Source organism: Aotus nancymaae, unplaced genomic scaffold (genome assembly GCF_030222135.1).
Source record: "Aotus nancymaae isolate 86718 unplaced genomic scaffold, 86718_ANA_hifiasm-v0.15.2.pri h1tg000018l, whole genome shotgun sequence".
NCBI classification, from domain to species: Eukaryota; Metazoa; Chordata; class Mammalia; order Primates; family Aotidae; genus Aotus; species Aotus nancymaae.
The window spans coordinates 20,104,538-20,123,961 of record NW_026988430.1 but is presented as its reverse complement, the minus strand read 5'-3'; the positions used below and the strand labels follow the sequence as shown (position 1 = coordinate 20,123,961).

Sequence of the window (19,424 nt, the reverse complement as noted above, 5' to 3'; positions counted from 1 at the left end):
CTAATGTGCATGTTCACTTGGAATAAGTCCCTATAGAATACCTAGCTCAGCAGAATGCTGATGCTGAGACGATTTTTAAAAATATCTATAACTGGGCCAGACACAGTGGCTAACACCTGTAATTCCAGCACTTTAGGAGTCTGAGATCCAAGGATCACTTGAGGGCAGGAGTTTAAGACCAGCCAGGGCAACATGGTAAAACCCCATTTCTACTAAAAGTACAAGATTAACTCGGGGTGGTAAAGGGTGCCTGTTATCCCAGCTACTTGGAAGGCTGAGGCAGGAGAACCACTGGAACATGGGAGGCAGAGATTGCAGTGAGCTGATATCACCACACTGTACTCCAGCCTGGGTGACAAAAGGAAAACAAGACAAAACAAAGCAAGTCTGCAATTGTAAAAGTGCCAAAATAAAGTGCTTTTACATATTTTATTTCCTTTGACTTGATCCTTACAGTAATCCTATGACTGGGGTCTCCATTCAGGATTAGCACCCTGAAGATTGGATCACTAAAACAAAATTAAATATTTGTTAAATGTAAGTTATGTGTCAAATGACAGGGTAAACAAGAGAGATTATCTGCCCTCATGGAGCTTATAATCCATTAGGATCTTTTTTGAGTATTTCTGACATTTTGTGTTTCTGACTTGTGTAGCTATCTTGATATAATACTAAAAGTAGGAAGGAGCTATTACTGTCAATATCTATAGTTAACCTGTTAGATTATTCCAATAATGAGACATTTTCAGGTTGACTGGGCTGTTTTCTGGAGATATATGAGAGGAATAATATGAACACTTTTGTTAGAGCTGGGGAGAAGTTTATTTTCTTTTAGCCTAAGAACGTAGAACTTTAAAAAATGGTGACCATGGCCATGTGTGGTTGCTCATTCCTGTAATCCCAGCACTTTGGGAGGCTGAGGTGGGTGGATCACTTGAGGTCAGGAGTTCCAAGACCAGCCTGGCCAACATGGTGAAACCCTGTCTGTACTAAAAATGCAAAAATTAGGCAGGCATGGTGGCAGACACCTGTAATCCTAGCTTCGGGAGGCTAAGACGGGAGAATTGCTTGAACCCCAGAGATAGAGGTTGCTGTGAGCTGAGATCCCACCCCTGCACTCCAGTCTGGGTGATTGGGTGAGACTGCATCTTGAAAAAAAAAAAAAGATGACCTTTCATGTTCAAGTTGTTGGGAATGGAGAAAGAAGTGAATGTTGTTTGGACTGAGGGAAAAAAAAACCTCTGAATCAAGGCATAGCTTTAAAGGTGGTTATGATAAAGCTTCTTTAAGGCCTCAGACATATGTAGTAGCAGTATTAATTTTACAAGGCCTTATACATAATACAAACCCAATATGTATTTGCTGTCCACAGACTCCTTGACACATTCTTCTCACTTGACTTCTGTAATGCTACACTTCTGATTTCCTTTCTACATATTTGGCTTTTTTGTCTCCTTTGCAAGCTCATCCTCCATAACCCGGGCATGGCAATCACTCTCAAATTTGTGTATCTAGCCCTGACCCTCTGCCCTCTGGATGCAAATATCTAATTGCCTACTGGACAATTCAAAGTCTCCTCCGACTCAGCCTATCTTAAATCTAACTCATTATATTCAGCCCACTTGCAGAACCTTACCCTTTTCTTGCATTTCCTGCCTCCATGAACTATATATCCATCCTTCCATCTGCATAAACCACAAACTTAGAAATCATTCTTGACACCTTCTTCCCTTTCACTCTCCATGTTCACTGCACTCCATGAAGGAGTGCAGTGGCATGATCATATCTCACTGCAACCTTGAACTCCCGGGCTCAAGGAAGAGATCTTCCTGCCTTGGCCTCCTAAGAAGCTGAGAATAATAGGCACATGCCACTGTGCCCAGCTAATTTTTAAAATTTTTTATAAAGACAAGGTGTTGCCCAGACTGGTTTTGAACTCCTGGCCTCAAGTCATCCTCCTGCCTTGGCGCCCCAAAATGCTGGGATTACAGATGTGAGCCACCATGGTCCTACTGGCATGATCTTTTTACAGTACATTTCACTTCATGTCACTCCTTATTTTGCTCTTAAGATAAAGACCAAATTTCCTAATCAGGCTTAAAAAAAAGCCTTGCATGTATGCCAGGCACAGTGACTCACACCTATAATCTCAGCACTTTGAGAGGCTGAGACAGGTGGATTACAAGGTAAGGAGATCAAGACTATCCTGGCTAACATGGCGAAACCTGTCTCTACTAAAAATATGAAAAGTTAGCCGGGCATGGTGTCATGTGCCTGTAGTCCCAGCTACTCAGGAGGCTGAGGCAGGAGAATCGCTTGAACCCGGGAGGCAGAGGTTGCAGTGAGCCGAGATCACGCCACTACACTCCAGCCTGGGCGACAAAGGGAGACATGTTTTGGCCCCTGTTTTTCCTCTTTAGCTTCTTCCTTTTTCTCTCTCCTATTTGCTCCTTATATTCCTGCTACTTTGGCCTTTTTTTTTTTTTTTTTTTTTTGAGACGGAGTTTCGCTCTTGTTACCCAGGCTAGAGTGCAATGGCGTGATCTTGGCTCACCGCAACCTCCGTCTCCTGGGTTCAAGCGATTCTTGTGCCTCAGCCTCCCGAGTAGCTGGGACTACAGGTGCGCGCCACCATGCCCAGCTAATTTTTGTATTTTTAATAGAGACAGGGTTTCACCTTGTTGACGCAGGATGATCTCGATCTCTTGACCTCGTGATCCACCTGCCTCTGCCTCCCAAAGTGCTAGGATTATAGGCGTGAGCCACCACGCCCGGCCTACTTTGGCCTTTTTTTAGTTCCGTGTGTGTGCCAGTCTTCTTCCCTCAACAAAGTGTTTGCATATGTCTATAATATTACCTCTCCCTCCTTCACCCAATTAACTACTATTTATCTGTCCAATCTGAAATTCTTTTATTTTTGACATGGAGTCTCGCTCTGTCATCCAGGCTGGAGCGCAATGGTGCGATCTCGGCTCACTGCAACCTCCGCCTCCTAGGTTGAAGCGATTCTCCTGCTTCAGCCTCCTGAGTAGCTGGGATTACAGGTGCCCACCACCACGACCCACTAATTTTGTATTTTTAATAGTGATGGCGTTTCACTATGTTGGTCAGGCTGGCCTCGAACTCCTTACCTCAGGTGATCCACCTGCCTCTGCCTCTCAAAGTGCTGAGATTATAGGTGTGAGCCACCATGCCTGGCCTCTCAATTTTTTCTAATCAAAGAAATGTGGCTCTTCTCAAAGGATATTAAGGTATGCAGGGCTTCTGTGAGGATTATAACAGTAGCATTTTTCATAACTTGCTTGGAGTTACAAGACAGTAGAGGACAGACATCTTTTTGCCTAAGGCTGACTCCCTTGAACAAATATTTTGATAACTAGGCCAAAATAAAAAAAAGAAGAAAAAAAAGATAACTAGGCCAATAATAACAAAATTCTGGTGTAATATTGAAACTGGGACTTGTGAAGATTTATGAGCCATTTAAGATTCTGTGGGCTGGGCGGCCGGGTGTGGTGGCTCACACCTGTAATCCTAGCACTTTGGGAGGCTGAGGTGGGTGGATCCATCTGAGGTCAGGAGTTGGAGAACAACCAGGCCAACATGGCGAAAACCCGTCTCTACTGAAAATACAAAAATTAGCCATGCGTGGTGACGTGCCTGTAATCCCAGCTACTTGGGAGGCTGAAGCAGGAGAATCCCTTGAATCTGTGAGGCAGAGGTTGCAGTGAGCCGAGATCGCGCCACTGTACTCCAGCCCAGATAACAGATCGAGACTCTGTCTCAAAAAAAAAAAAAAAAAAAGACTGTGGGCTGGCATGGTGGCTCTATGCTTATAATCTTAACTTTTTGGGAGGTGGAGATGGGCCGATTGCTTGAGCCCAGAAGTTTGAGCCCAGCCTGGGCAACATGGTGAAACTCTCTCTATATATATAAAAAATACAAAAATTAGCCAGACATGGTGGTGTGTGCCTGTAATCCCAGATACACAGGAGGCTCAGGTGGGAGGATTGCTTGACCCTTGGAGGCTAAGGCTGCAGTGAGTTGTGATGGTACCACTGCACTCTAGCCTGAAGAAGGCACTGCTAGTCACATATCTTCTGAAACAGACATTTTGGTTGTTAAGTATTGTTTGGTGGTAATAGCAGTATAATTCACATACATCACCTTTTCCCTTACTTGAGTTGTTCCACCAGATTTCTTTTTTCTTTTCTTTTCTTTTCTTTTTTTTGAGACAGAGTTTCCTGCTGTCACCCAAGCTGGAGTGCAATCACATGATCTCAGCTCACTGTAACCCCTGCCTCCAGGGCTCAAGCGATTCTTGTGCCGCAGCCTCCCAAGTAGCTGGGATTACAGGGGTGTGCCACCACATATTTTTGTATTTTTAGTAGAGACAGGGTTTCACCATGTTTGCCAGGGTGGTCTCAAACTCCTGGCCTCAAATGATCCACCTGCCTCAGCCTCCCAAAATACTGAGATTATAGGTATGAGCCACTGCGTCCAGCCCTCCAACCAGATTTCAAAGTATGTTTTATTTCACAAAACAAAATATTGGTAATTCATAGATCATACATATACATATGTGTGTACATATATATTACATAAACTTCTTTGAAAAGGCAAGTATGTAAAAATCAAACTGATAGACTGTCAAAGCATCAGACTTGAGAACAAGTTGTCTGCTTGCATCACAGAATCTCCTACCTCCTTGTTCCAATATTCTTTTTGCCCCATCTAAGACACCTCTATGTTCTCTGTTGTTGCTTAATAAGATTTTTATTTTTATTTAATTATTATTTATTATTATTTTTTTGAAACAGAGTTTCGCTCTTTTTGCCCAGGCTGGAGTGCAATGGCACGATCTCAGCTCACTACAGCCTCCACCTCCAGCGATTCTCCTGTCTCGGCCTCTCGAGTAGCTGGGATTACAGGTGCCTACCACCACGCCCGGCTAATGTTTTGTATTTTTAGTAGAGATGGGTTTTTGCCATGTTGGCCAGGCTGATCTCAAACTCCTGACCTCAAGTGATCCACCCACCTTAGCCTCCCAAAGTGCTGGGATTACAGGTGTAAGCCACCATGCCCAGCCCAAGATTTTAAAAACAGCTGTTTTTAAAACAGCATTATTTCTTCCTGTTGTAAAGATAGAAAACTGTGAGCTTGAAGTCAGTAACTTGCCACAGCCTCCAAAAGTGCTGGGATTACAGGTGTGAGCCACCGCACCCGGCTCCAGTGTCCTTCATTTTAAGGACCCTGTAATTACATAAGGTTCATCTGGATAAGCTTTTCATCTTAAATCAATCACATCTGAAAACTTCCTTTTATAATGGAAAGTGTTACAGGTTCCAGGAATTAAGATGAGGACATTTTTGGTGGGCCATTATTCTACCTTATTCTACCACCACCACTACAAAAGCCTCAGATTTGTCAGGAGCTTTTTTTTTTTGAGGTGGAGTTTCCCTCTTCTTGCCCAGGCTGGAGTGCAATGGCTCGATCTTGGCTCACTGCAACCTCCACCTCCTGGGTTGAAGTGATTCTCCTACCTTGGCCTCCTGAGCAGCTGGGATTACAGACGTGCGCCACCATCCTAGGCTGATTTTTATATTTTTAGTAGAGACGGGGTTTTAACATGTTGATTAGACTGGTCTCAAACTCCTGACCTCAAGTGATCCGCCACCTTGGCTTCCCAAAGTGCTGGGATTTCAGGTGTGAGCCACCAGACTTGGCTCATTGGGAGCTTTTTACGTCACCAGAAGAGGCTTGGAGTATGTAGATAAGCACAGTGTCTTCTGGTCTCATTCCAATTGTCCATACATTTCTTAGAATATTGTAAATATTCTTGGTCCACAGTGTTGTTTCTGGCTTTTTTTTTTTTTTTTTTTGAGACGAAGTTTCGCTCTTGTTACCCAAGCTGGAGTGCAATGGCGCAATCTCAGCTCACCGCAACCTCCGCCTCCTGGGTTCGGGCAATTCTCCTGCCTCAGCCTCCTGAGTAGCTGGGATTACAGGCACACGCCACCATGCCCAGCTAATTTTTGTATTTTTAGTAGAGATGGGGTTTCACCATGTTGACCAGGATGGTCTTGATCTCTTGACCTCGTGATCCACCCGCCTCGGCCTCCCAAAGTGCTGGGATTACAGGCTTGAGCCACTGCGCCCGGCCGGCTTTTTTTTTTTTTGAGATGGAGTTTAACTCTGTCACCCAGTGGTGAGGCTCACTGCAACCTCTGCCTCCCACGTTCAAGTGATTCTCCTGCCTCAGCCTCATGAGTAGCTGGGACTACAGGTGCATACCACCACACCTGGCTAATTTTTATATTTTTAGTAGAGAGGGGGTTTTATTGTGTTGGTCAGGCTGGTCTCAAACTCCTGACCTCATGATCCTTCCACTTTGGCCTCCCAAAATACTGGGATTACAAGCATGACTCACCATGCCCAGCCATTTCTGGCTCATAAACTTTGGAAAAGTCTTTATCTTTTAAGTGGTAGGCTAGAACTTGTGCAAGGAGAGTGACACCATGTGAAGAGTGTTTTGAATCTGAGAGTGAGATGTGTGAAGAGTGTTTTGAATCTGAGAGTGAGATGTCAGGCAACAACCATATCTTTCACTTACCTGGCAGGAAAGATACCCTGATCACAAAGTTGGTTTCACAGGGCGAGGTTCACTAATTATATTCTTTGTGCTAGCTCCTGTGGTTTTCCCAAATGTGGGAGACTCAACTGCATAATTTGTGGTAGTGGGTCACTGTGTTCATGTTTTCCCTGTGTTATTCTTTGTCAAGTGGGAGGTAGCCAATGTGATTAGTTGTCAGTGGTTGTTTTTGGCTTCTCCTTGCTTGTTTCTTGTGAACTGTTGTCTTTAAATTTCCACAGAAGTGACAAGCTGTACTACTGTTTAGTATGTGATAGTAACAGGCTTCCTTGGTGTTTTCTCTTGTCTGTGTTCCCTTAATCCAGCATAAGCTTTGTACACAACATATATGTTGGCTGAATCAAATGAACTAGAAATCAAACTCAAGAAGGATTTCCTTCAAGCATTTTTATTTTTAGAGACAGGGTCTTGCTCTGTCTCCCAGACTGGAGTACAGTGGTGCTTGATCATGGCTCAAAGCAGCCTTGACTTCCTGGGCTCAAGCAGTCCTCTCTCCTCAGCCTCCCAGGTAGCTATACAGGCACATGCCACCATGGCTGGCTAATTTTTTTTTTTTTTTTAGTTTTCCTCTTGTTGCCCAGTGCAATGGTATGATCTTGGCTCACAGCAGCCTCCACCTCCTGAGTTCAAACAGTTCTCCTGCCTCATCCTCCTGAGTAGCTGAGATTATAGGCACCCAATACCACGCCTGGCTACTCTTTTGTATTTTTTAGTAGAGATGGGGTTTCACCATGTTGGCCAGGCTGGTCTCTAACTCCTGACCTTGGGTAATCTGCCTGCCTCAGCCTCCGAAAGTGCTGGGATTACAGGTGTCAGCCACTGTGCCTGGTCGGCTGGCTAATTTTTTTTCTTTTTTTTTTTTTGAGATAGAGTCTCACTCTATCTCACTCAGTAGTTTTATATCAATTTAAAAATGCAAAAAGGCCAGGCTCAGTGACTCATGCTTGTAATCCCAGTACTTCTGGAGGCCCGGGTAACAAAGCAAGACCCTGTCTCTAAAAATTAAAAACATGTTTAAAGGAAATCGTTTTGGAAATGGTTCCTGAGTTTGATTTCCAGTTCATTCAATTCATCTAATATATAATGGGGTACTTATTGTATACAAAGCTTATCCTGGGTGAGGGGAATGCAGATACCCTTGGAACATAGTCCTTGTCATAATTGGGAGTCTGTCTGGGGAAGGGAGATGATGAAACCATCTATTAATATTTTACCATACAATTCTCCCATTTAAAAGATAGTTTGATTTTTAGAAAGAGCCAGACATTGTGTGGAGACTTTTTTTTGTTTTTGTTTTTTTTTGAGATGGGAGTCTCGCTCTGCCGCCAGGCTGGAGTGCAGTGGTGTGATCTTGGCTCACTGCAACCTCTGCCTCCCAGGTTCAAGCAATTCTCTGCCTCAGCCTACCGATAGCTGGGATTACAGGTGGCTGCTACCACGCCCAGCTAATTTTTTTTGTATTTTTAGTAGAGACAGGTTTTGCTATCTTGGCCAGGCTGGTCTTGAACTCTTGAGCTCGTAATCCACCTGCCTCAGCCTTCCAAAGTGCTGGGTTTATAGGCGTGAGCCACTGTGCCCAGGTGACTTTTTATTTTTATTTTTTTGATGTGAACATAACCTCAGTATTTTATTGTCTTCATTATAAAAAAAAGATGACACTTAGAACTGGCTATCATTTGGCCCTTTCGCTTCTCATCTTCTCCCACTTCAAAATGCTTGCAGCTCTTAATACCCAGCATTCTCTTTGTTCTTCAACACACTCAAGCCTTGGCTTGATTTTTCAGGAATATCAACTAGTTTGCTCACCCATAGGCAGATACTTGTTGTTTTGATTCTAGTGAGGGTGAAGTGTATTTCATGGTGATTTTAATTTGCATTACCCTGATGGCTAAGAATATTGAGCAACTTTTCATGTGCTTATTGGCTATTTGCATATCTTTTTTTTTTTTTTAAGACAGTTTCCCTCTGTCACCCAGGCTGGAGTGTAGTGGCACATTCTTGACTCACTGCAACCTCCATCTCCCAGGCTCAAGCAATTCTGATGCCTAAGCCTCCCGAGAAGTGGGGTTATAGGCATGCGCCACCATCCCCAGCTAATTTTTTTTTTTTTTTTTGAGACAGAGTCTTGCTCTGTCGCCCAGGATGGAGTGCAGTGGCACAATCTCGGCTCACTGCTACCTTTGCCTCCTGGGCTCAAGCAGTTCTCCTGCCTCAGCCTCCTGAGTAGCTGGGACTACAGACACAAGCCACCACACCTGGCTAATTTTTTATATTTTTAATTTATTTCTTACGGTTTCACCATATTGGCCAGGCTGGTCTCGAACTCCTGACCTTATAATCCGCCTGCCTCAGCCTCCCAAAGTGCTGGGATTACAGGTGTGAGCCACTGTGCCTGGCCCTATAATACAGTATTTTAATATATAAAGGCTTGGCATGACTACACGAGGAAACAAAAACATCCCCACAGATTTTCAGAATTTCCCTTTGGGAATGTTTCAGCTGTCATGCAGAACCACTCAATTGTGGAGAATGTTTGAAACAGCTGGGTAAAATAAATTAAAAACAAAAAAAAGATATGCATAAAAGGAATGCCAGCCAGGCGTGGTGGCTCACGCCTATAATATCAGCACTTTAGGAGACTGAGGCGGGTGGATCACTTTAGGTCAGGAGTTCAAGACCAGCCTGGCCAACATTGAGAAACCCCATCTTTACTAAAAATACAAAAATTAGCTGGGTGTGGTGGCACACCCCTGTAATCCCAGCTACTGGGGAGGCTGAGGCAGGAGAATCGCTTGAACCTGGGAGGTGAAGGTTGCAGTGAGCCAAGATTGTCCCATTGCACTGCAGCCTGGTGACAGAGCAAGACTTTGTCTCAAAAAAAAAAAAAAAAAGAAAACAAGGAATGCCAAGTAGCAGTGAGAATGTAGTTGCAGTTTGCATAAATTTGGAGTATCTGGAGTAAGAGTGCTGGAAGATGCTGCAACTTTCTTTCTTCAGCAGTGCTGGGGAAATGGGAGTTGAGGAGATGACTGCTGGTTGGATCTAGGATCAGTTAGAGCAGGGAGTTTAACCTCCTGGGCCGCACGTGGTACCAGTTGGTGGCCTGTTAGGAACTAGGCCACATAGCAGGAGGTGAATGGGCATTAACTCCTAAGCTTGCCTCCTGTCAGATCAGCAGCCACATTAGATTCTCATAGGAGTGCAAACCCTATTGTGAACTGAGCATGCAAGGGATCTCTGCTGCACACTGTATGAGAATCTAATGCCTGATCAGCTGAGGTGGAACAATTTCATCCCGAAACCTTCCCACCCACCCGCCATTATCTGTGGAAAACTTGAAAATTGTCTTCCATGAAACTGATCCCTGGTGCCAAAAACACTGGGGATCTCTGAGATAGAGGAAATATGCTATGCTGTAGCATGAAGTGGGTGAGAGAGGGGGCTAAGGGCCTCGTGAATGAAATGACATGGAAAGTCTAAAGGATCAGATGAATTGAGGGATGAGCTGTGGTAGGGATGACCTGAGGTCCAGGGAAGGCTTTTGTAGACTTAAAATGTGTAAAATGTTGAGAAAATGGAACAAGAAAACAAGCTTTTAAAATGTGTTTCTGATCTAGCAAAAAAAGAAATCCACAGTGACCCAGAGAAAGAAACAAATCCAGAAAGGAAAGGTCGGGCAGACCCTGTGTATTTCCTGAGGACATTGGCTATCCTCAGAAGCTCTGGGGCTGGGACCGCAGGCAGGAAACAAAGCCTGGGGCCTGAGCTGGAGACCACAGGCAGCACCACAGGCAGGAGACAAAGCCTGGAACCTGAGCTGGGTGGGAGGTCTGACTAGAGAGCCCCTTCCCATTCTATAAAGCGGCAACTCCAGGAGAACACCCTCAGTTCTGAGGAATGCCCCCTCCCCAAGAGAAAGATGTTAGGGATATGTGTCTATGTAAGCCTCACTTTGAGAATGGGAAGGGGCACAGAAATCTTCACCACTATCTCATACTCACAGTACCTCAAAATGGACCAGAATTCATACGAATATGTGCATATGTTAGGGGATGGCACAGAAAGTTACTTTGAATTAGCCTGGCTTGGTAATATCCCCAGGCACGAGGCAGAAACAAAAGGAAACCCTCTGTAGTCTATTCATTTCTCAAAATGAAAGTACAATAATTGAAATAATAATCTTAGGGGTGAATGAGTTAAACAGCAGACATTACCAAGGAGAATTAGTGAAAACATACATATCTGAAAAATTACCCAGGATGCAGCTCAAAGAAATAAAGAGATGGGAAAATGCAAGAAAGTTTCAAAGATATGGAGACTAGAATGAAAAGGGTCAAGAAAAATGTAATGGGAGTTCCAGAAGGTGGAGTGAAAGCAATATTTGAAAAGGTAATGGTATATATAAATATATTTATTGTGTACACATTGTTTTGAAGTATCTATACATTGTGGAATGGCTACAGGGAGCTAATTAACATATGGATTACCTTATGTACTTATTTTATTGTGGTGATGATGCTTAAAATATGCTCTCAGGAGTTTTCAAGAATATATTAAGTATAGTCACCATTTTTTTTTTTTGAGACAGAGTTTCACTCTTGTTATCCAGGCTGGAGTGCAATGGCGCGATCTCGGCTCACCGCAACCTCCGCCTCCTGGGTTCAGGCAATTCTCCTGCCTCAGCCTCCTGAGTAGCTGGGATTACAGGCACGCGCCACCGTGCCCAGCTAATTTTTTGTATATTTAGTAGAGACGGGGTTTCACCGTGTTGACCAGGATGGTCTCCATCTCTTGACCTCGTGATCCACCCGCCTTGGCCTCCCAAAGTGCTGGGATTACAGGCGTGAGCCACCGCGCCCAGCCCACCATTTTTTTTTTGAGAGGGATTCTCACTCTATCCCCCAGGCTACAGTGCAGTGGCGTGATCTTGACTCACTGCAACTTCTGCCTCCCGGGTTCAAGTGTTTCTCTTGCCTCGGCCTTTTGAGTAGCTGGGATTACAGGTGCCTGCCACCACACCTGGCTAATTTTTATATTTTTAGTAGAGATGAGATTTCTCCATGTTGGCCAGGCTGGTCTCAAACTCCTGACCTCAAGTGATCCACCTGTCTCCGCTTCCCAAAGTGCTGGGATTACAGGCGTGCGCCACTGCGCCTGACTAAATTCAGTTTCTTGATCCTTGATCATATTCTTTTTTTTTTTTTTTTTTTTTTGAGACGGAGTCTTGCACTGTCATCCAGGCTGGAGTGTAGTGGTGTGATCTCGGCTCACTGAAACCTCCACTTCCCAGGTTCAAGCGATTTTCCTGCCTCAGCCTCCCAAGTAGCTGAGACTACAGATGTGTGCCACCATGCCCAGCTAATTTTTTGTATTTTTTAAGTAGAGACGGGGTTTCACTATATTGGTCAGGCTGGTCTTGAACTCCCGACCTTGTGATCCACCCACCTAGACCTTCCAAAGTGCTGGGATTACAGGCATGAGCCACCACACCTCGCCAGATCCTTGATCGTATTCTTACCTTCCCAAGTTTTTTTTTTTTTTTTTAATCTTTCCAAAGTTTATTCAGGCTTCCCATACTCCTTTTCTATCACATTTCTCAGACAGCTTTCTAATCATCATACACACACCCTATAGATAGATGGATAGATAAAAGGATATGTAAGTATAGATATCCTCCATGCCAGGTGCGTTGCTAGCCTGAGACTCCCAACAGTGACTGAGATGAAAACTCTCCAGTCCTTGGATAGTCTGTAGTCTAGCCCAGGAAACTGACTGATAATCACACAGTGGAATAATGAATGGATTGGAGATGTGATAAAGACTACAAGAGAAATTAAATAACTCTTACTGTGATAACAGAGGGTTCTGAGCATGGGAAGAGAAGTCAGATTTAGCAGGGTAAAAACATTTTAAGCAAGGGAAACTACACAGGCAAAGGCTCTGAGGCTGGAAGGAGGCTGTGGCTGTAGCTGTGGCTGTGGGATGGTGACAGTATAGGGAGGCTGGAAAGGCTGTGGAGCCAGCCCATGCAGAGCCTCGAGCATGGGAAGGAGTTGGGGCTTTAGCCAGAGGGCGGTAAGGGGTATTGAAGGGCTTTGGGCAATGGAGTAACATTAGATTAGAGCAGCACCAATGCTCCTTCTTGACATCTTGTTAACATGTATTCACATGAGGGTGCTTCCTGCTAAACCTCAATCAAGTCTCAAGCTGTTTGGGTTTTTTTTTTTTTTTGAGATGACGTCTCACTGTGTTGCCAGACTGGAGTGCTGTGGAGTGATCTCAGCTCACTGCAACCTCCGCCTCCCAGGTTCAAGCAGTTCTGCTTCAGCCTCCTGAGTAGCTGGGATTACAGGTGCCTGCCACCACAACCGGTAATTTTTGTATTTTTAGTAGAGATAGGGTTTCACCACCTTGGCCAGGCTGGTCTCAAACTCCTGACCTCAAGTGATCCACCCACTTCAGCCTCCCAAAGTGTTAGGATTATAGGCATGAGCCTCTGCGCCGGGCAGCTGGCTTATTATATTCTTTAGCCATCCTCTGGTCATTTTCAACAAATATGACAAACTCATCTCTCCCCACTTTTTTACACAATACAGATGTATCCATAATCCTCCATTCATACAGTGTTGATAATTGCCAGGTTCCATTTTTCATGCTTACTAGAACAATGGTTCTCAGCCTTTTTTTCTAATTTGACATATTCCCAGAACAAATGATAATCACTTGCCAGAAAGTTTCCACCCTACAGCTTCTCAAACTGTGTGATGTAACATACTGACCCCCCAATCCTCAGGCCTTTGGGTGGGATGTTAGAGTGGGTGACTGAAGCCCTTGGGCCAGTTACCTCACATAGCAGTTCACCTGGGATGCCACATGCTTTCTGGGTGATCCAGATTGTTTTTCTATAGATGTCACCCTAGTCATGTGTGCATAAAAATAAAAAAGGGCCAGGGGCTCACTTTTTATGTATCTGGACTTTAATCCCAGCACTTTGGGAGGCCAAGGCAGGTGGATCACCTGAGGTCAGGAGTTCGAGACCAGCCTGGCCAAGATGGTGAAATCCTCTCTACTCAAAATACAAAAAATTAGCCAGGCATGGCAGCGTGCACCTGTAGTCCCAGCTACTTGGGAGGCTAAGGCAGGAGAATTGCTTGAACCTGGGAGGGGAGGTTGCAGTGAGCTGAGATCATGCCATTGCACTCCAGCCTAGGCGACAGAGTGCTACTACATCTCAAAATACATAAATAAATAAAATGGAAGTGCCCTCCAGGGATATGTGGGTTTTAATGCCTCCTCTACCACTTGAGCACATTTCTGCCTCTCTTGGCCTCGGTTTTCTCATCTGCAAAATGGAGATATTATCTATTCTGTAGAATTGTTGAGTGGATTAAATGAGTAAGGTGTGTGAAGTTCTTGTCCCTGTGCTAGCGCACCATGAGCCTTCAGTGGGCATTGGATGAGATGATTCAGTAGACAGTCATGACTGGACCCAGGCTCCAGTTACTTCTTCCACGTTTGCAGGGGTTTATAGTTACTAGAGCTCCTCCAGGGATATCAGTAGCAGAGGCTTTGGTAGCTGGGAGAGGTGCAGTTTTTTGCTGTAAGGATGACTTTGTTTAGGACCATCAGGATAGGTATAGGGACCACTGCAACCGGGTCTTGTAGTGGAGGAGAAAGATTAGGCATAAGTCTGAAGTACAGCACGGGCAAATGGGAATTTATACCCAAGGAGCAGTGTGAAGGTCAGTGGATGGAAAATTACCAAGAGGAAACATTAGGGGTAAGAGGAATTCTGGCTAAACTGATCTAACAGGATTCTTGCTGAAGACAGGCTGGGGTGATCAGCTATCACTTGGGGGGTAGTGTAGGATGAGGAACCTGATGAGATTTGGAGAATGGGGGTTCCACTTAAATTGACTTAGCAGAGCTCCTTTACTAAAATTGGATTTTACAAGAACATGCACAGACTGACCTATGAGAAGTTTCAGAAGCCTGACTAAAGTTTGGCCAAGCAAAGAATCTTTTTTTTTTTGAGCCAGAGTCTCACTCTGTTGCCCAGGCTGGAATGCAGTGGTGCGATCTCTGCTCATTACAGCCTCCGCCTCCCAGGTTCAAGCAATTCTACTGCCTCAGCCTCTCAAGTAGCTGTGATTAAAGATACCCGCCACCACACCCTGCTGATTTTTTTAATTTTTAGTAGAGACAGGGTTTCACCATGTTGGCCAGGCTGATCTCAAACTCCTGACCTCAGGTGATCCACCTGCCTCAGCCTCCTAAAGTGCTGGGATTACAGGCATGAGCCACCATGCCCGCCCAGCCTCAGGTTCTTTATCCATGAAATGGGAATGATTCCATTTCCTACCTCAGAGTTGTGAGGATTAACCATAAAGTCCAGATGCATAGTAAACACTCAGTAGCTAGTTAGCTGTTAGTATTTGTTTGCAATGAGCCAAGATAGTGCCACTGCACTCCAGCCTGGCGACAGAGTGAGACTCCGTCTCAAATTAAATAAATAAATGAAATAAAAATAAATAAAAATGGCGTTTTGTTATATAAGTTCATAAAGCAGTTGTGACTGTCAAAAAGTCAACATATATGTGTATGTATATGTACATCATACACATACATACACATTTGTATATGTACATCATACACACATACACATGTAAGAGCACTCGGTTTGTTAGGAAATCCAGGCCTGATGCTACTTCCTTGTGTGGCAGGAACTGTAGATACTTGAATCTTGGCTAAGTCAGTTTGGAGTCCCAAAGTACAGGGGCAACAGTCAAGGGGCAGAATAGCCTGGGTGGGGGGTAGCCGCATTTTATACGCATTCTGTTATTCAGTCCTCGCAGAAATCTTGTGAGCGAGGCAGGCAGTATTAATCCCACTTTACAGTTTTAGGAAACGGAAACAGAGAGACAGAGTTTGACGAAGACCCAGAGTGGAGCAGCAATTCAGACCCGACACAACCGACCCAGTTGCCTTCCCCTATACTGCCCCTAACGCCACCGCCTCCCTGACTGCCCTGCCCAGCAGCGCCTGATTCAGACTCGTTGTTAGAAATCCACGCCAGAACCTTTACGTGTGCCCACAAAGGGAAAGAATCAACATTTCACGTCAGCCTCCCCAAGCTGGCAGCTGCTGAAGACAAGTTCCTGCCACCGCTGCGGCTCCCCGAGCTGTTCGATTCTGGCAAACAGCTTCTGGACGAAGTCGAAGGAGCAACTGAACCCACCAGTTCCCGGATAGTCCAGGAGAAGGTGTCCAAGGGCCTCGACCTCCTTGAGAAGGCTGCCAAAATGTTATCGCAGCTTGACTTGTTCAGCCGAAATGAAGATTTGGAGGAGATTACTTCCACCAACCTGAAGTACCTGTTGGTGCCAGCGTTTCAAGGAGCCCTCACCATGAAACAAGTCAACCCCAGTAAGCATCTAGATCATTTGCAGCAGGCTCGCGAACACTTTATAAACTACTTAACTCAGTGCCATTACTATCATGTGGCCGAGTTTGAGCTGCCCAAAACCAAGAACAACTCAGGTGAATATCACACTGCTATTACCTCCAAGGCTTATCCTAGCCTCGTTACTATGGCATCTCAAAGACAGGCTAAAATAGATACAAGAAGAAGAAGGAGTTGGAGCATAGGTTGTTTACAATGAAATCTGCTGTGGAAAGTGGTCAAGCAGATGATGAGCGTGTTCGTGAATATTATCTTCTTCACCTTTGGAGGTGGATTGATATCAGTTTAAAAGAGATTGAGAGCATTGACCAGGAAATAGTGATTCTGGGAGAGAAAGACTTCAAGAGAGGCATCCACTTCTAACTCATCTCGCCAGGGGAGGCCTCCAGTGAAACCTTTCATTCTCACTCGGAACATGGCGCAAGCCAAAGTATTTGGCACTGGTTATCCAAGTCTGGCTTCTATGACAGTGAGTGACTGGTATGATTGACATCGGAAACATGGAGCGTTACCAGATCAGGGAATAGCCAAGGCAACACCAGAAGAATTTGGAAAAGCCACTCAGCAACGGGAAGATCAAGAAAAGGAAAAAGAGGATGATGAACAAACACTCCAGGGAGCTCGGGAGTGGGACGACTGGAAGGACACCCACCCTAGGGGCTATGGCAACCGACAGAACATGGGTTAATCTTCCCACAACACGGCAGCACTGCAGGGTGCACACCTTCCCCGGCAAGGAAAACCATGTAGCTTCCCCTCCCCCTGGGCTCTCCCTACAGCTGTGTACAACGAAGGCAAAGATGCTTAATGTTCATGCTTGCTTTGAGTTCAAAACCCTAAATTATTAAGCGTGTATTTGTACCCTAGATGATGTGAGCCAGCAATCTAGTTTTGGCATCATCATCCTCATCCTGGTGTGTTCCAATTTCTTTTTTCTATCTTTTTTTTAATTTTTATTTAAAAAAAAAGACGGGGTCTCGCTATGTTGCCCAGGCTGGAGTGCAGTGGCTATTCACAGGCGCGATCCCACTACTGATCAGCACTGGAGTTTTGACCTGCTCCGTTTCCGACCTGGGCCGGTTCAACCCTCCTTAGGCAACCTGGTGGTCCCCCGTTCCCGGGAGGTCACCATATTGATGCTGAACTTAGTGCGGACATCCGATCGGCATAGCGCGTTACAGCCCAGAACTCCTGGGCTCAAGCGATCCTCCCACCTCAGCCTCCCGAGTAGCTGGGACTACAGGCACGCGCCACCGCGCCCTGCCCAATTTCTTAAGTGGAAAGAAAAGGGCACTGAGGGCCGGGCGCGGGGCTCATGCCTGGAACTCCAGCACTTTGGGAGGCCGAGGTTGGCGGATCACCTGAGGTCAGGAGTTCGAGACGAGCTGGCCAAGGTGGTGAAACCCCATTCAATGGGGTTTTGTATTTTGTACTGAAAATACAAAACTACCGGGCGTGGTGGCAGCCGCCTGTAATCCTAGCTACTCGGGAGGCTGAAGCAGGAGAACTGCTTGAACCCGGGAGGCGGAGGTTGCAGTGAGCCGAGATCACGGCATTCCACTCCAGCCTGGGCAACAAAAGTGAAACTCCGTCTCAAAAAAAAAAAAAAAAAAAAAAAACACTGAAAAATGGCTCTGTATAATTAATGGCTGTATGAATTCTCTGAAAATAATAATAATAAAAAAGCCCGTGCAGAAAAAAGAAAAAAAAATCTTATTACACAAGGCGATTTTTTTTTTTAATCGGAGCAGCAGCTAGAGCGAACGGATCCGAAAGAGAAACCAGTAAGGGCGGCCCGAAGTATATGTGACATCACTAAAAGAGGCGGGGATATGTAGATAGGGACGCAGTGATTGCCGGTTCTAGTGCGTTCTTCTCACAGAGAATTTTTTCTTGCGAATATCAGAGCAGGTGTAGTCTGAGATGTGTCATACAAAGAAGCGGTAGTTTCGAACCGAACGCTTAACTCATAATGCAATTTGCCATGCCTAAGTTGTGTGTTGAGGATGTTGAGATAGTAGCAGTCACGAAGAATTTCTATTTATTTGGCAGGTCAAGCATCATTATCATGAAGGTGGTTTTTTCTTTATGAGGTTTGTGTATTGTGTTTTGGGTGTACTGATCCCTGTGATTTTTCCCCAAATGTAGCAAACTCTATTGTATAATTTGTGGCAGTGGGGGACGGCGTCCTCGCTTGCTTCTCCCTCGCTGATTAGTTTAAAGAGATGTCGTGTGTTTGTAGTTGTGGTAACTGGCTTACAACTTTTCAATTGTTTGCTTTAGGTTTAATTAGGTGCTCGGTAAGCATTTAATCCCGTTATAAAAACCCGGATCTGGGGTGGTACGCACCTATTAGTACTAGCTACTAGGGAGGCTGAGAGGGGAGAATCATTTGAGTCCATATCCAGGTTTTAATGAGCCGATGTCGTGTGGATAGAGACCTTATCTCAATGAAGAAAAAAAAAATCCCTGGATCTTCAGATGGGAAGTTAAGTACCTCATCCCCTTGTTTAGTTCAGTTTTCCCGTGCAGATAAATTTACCAGTTTGCTACCTTAGCCTTTTATTCTTGTGGGATGAATTGCTAAGGTGGCCAGGCGCGATGGCTCAAGCCTGTAACCTCGGCATTTGGGAGGCCCAGGCGGTCAGATCACCTGAGGTTAGAAGTTCGAGACCAGCCTGGGCAACATGGTGAAACCCAGTCTCTACTAAAAATACAAAATTACCTGAGTGTGGTGGCACATGCATGTAATCCCAGCTACGTGGGAGGCTGAGAGTGGAGAATCGCTTGAACCCAGGGGGCGGAGGTCACAGTGAGTGGAGGTTGCAGTGAGCCAAGATCCGCCATTGCACTCCAGCCTGGGCAACAAGAGTGAAACTCTGTCTCAAAGTAAAGAACACTAGAAATATTTGGGGAGTGGGTGTTATGTAGATGATGAAAATGCATCCCCAAATCCTTTATTAAACAAAGGTAGGTGCGGTGGTTCACGCCTGTAATCCCAATACTTTGGGAGGTGGGAGGATCACTTGAGCCACAAATTCCAGACTAGCCTGGGCAACATGGCGAGAACCCTTGTCAAAAAAATAAAAATAAAAAAAAAGCCACCACACCTGCCAATTTATGTATGTTTAGTAGAGAGAGGGTTTCACCATGTTGTCCAGGCTGGTCTGGAACTCCTGACCTCAGGTGTACCCCAAGATGAGTGATACAAATTTTCTTCTCCTGCCGGGTGCAGTGGCTGAAGCCTGTAATCCCAGCACTTTGGGAGGCTGAGGCAGGTGGATCACAAGGTCAGGAGATCGAGACCATCCT

The 19,424-nt window shown here is 45.1% G+C and overlaps 1 protein-coding gene and 1 non-coding gene across 2 annotated transcripts; both read left to right on the top strand.

The window, feature by feature from the left end:
* Nucleotides 1-6,602: 6,602 nt before the first annotated feature.
* Nucleotides 6,603-6,763, top strand: LOC135275773 (U1 spliceosomal RNA). Its single transcript, XR_010343357.1, has one exon. It is a non-coding gene; the product is annotated as a U1 spliceosomal RNA (small nuclear RNA).
* Nucleotides 6,764-12,691: 5,928 nt separating this feature from the next.
* On the top strand, nucleotides 12,692-16,800 carry IGBP1C (IGBP1 family member C). Its single transcript, XM_064378059.1, is given in 4 exon segments — nucleotides 12,692-12,731; nucleotides 15,686-16,261; nucleotides 16,264-16,450; nucleotides 16,452-16,800. Coding segments are annotated over 4 exon segments (1,152 nt in total).
* Nucleotides 16,801-19,424: the final 2,624 nt, after the last annotated feature.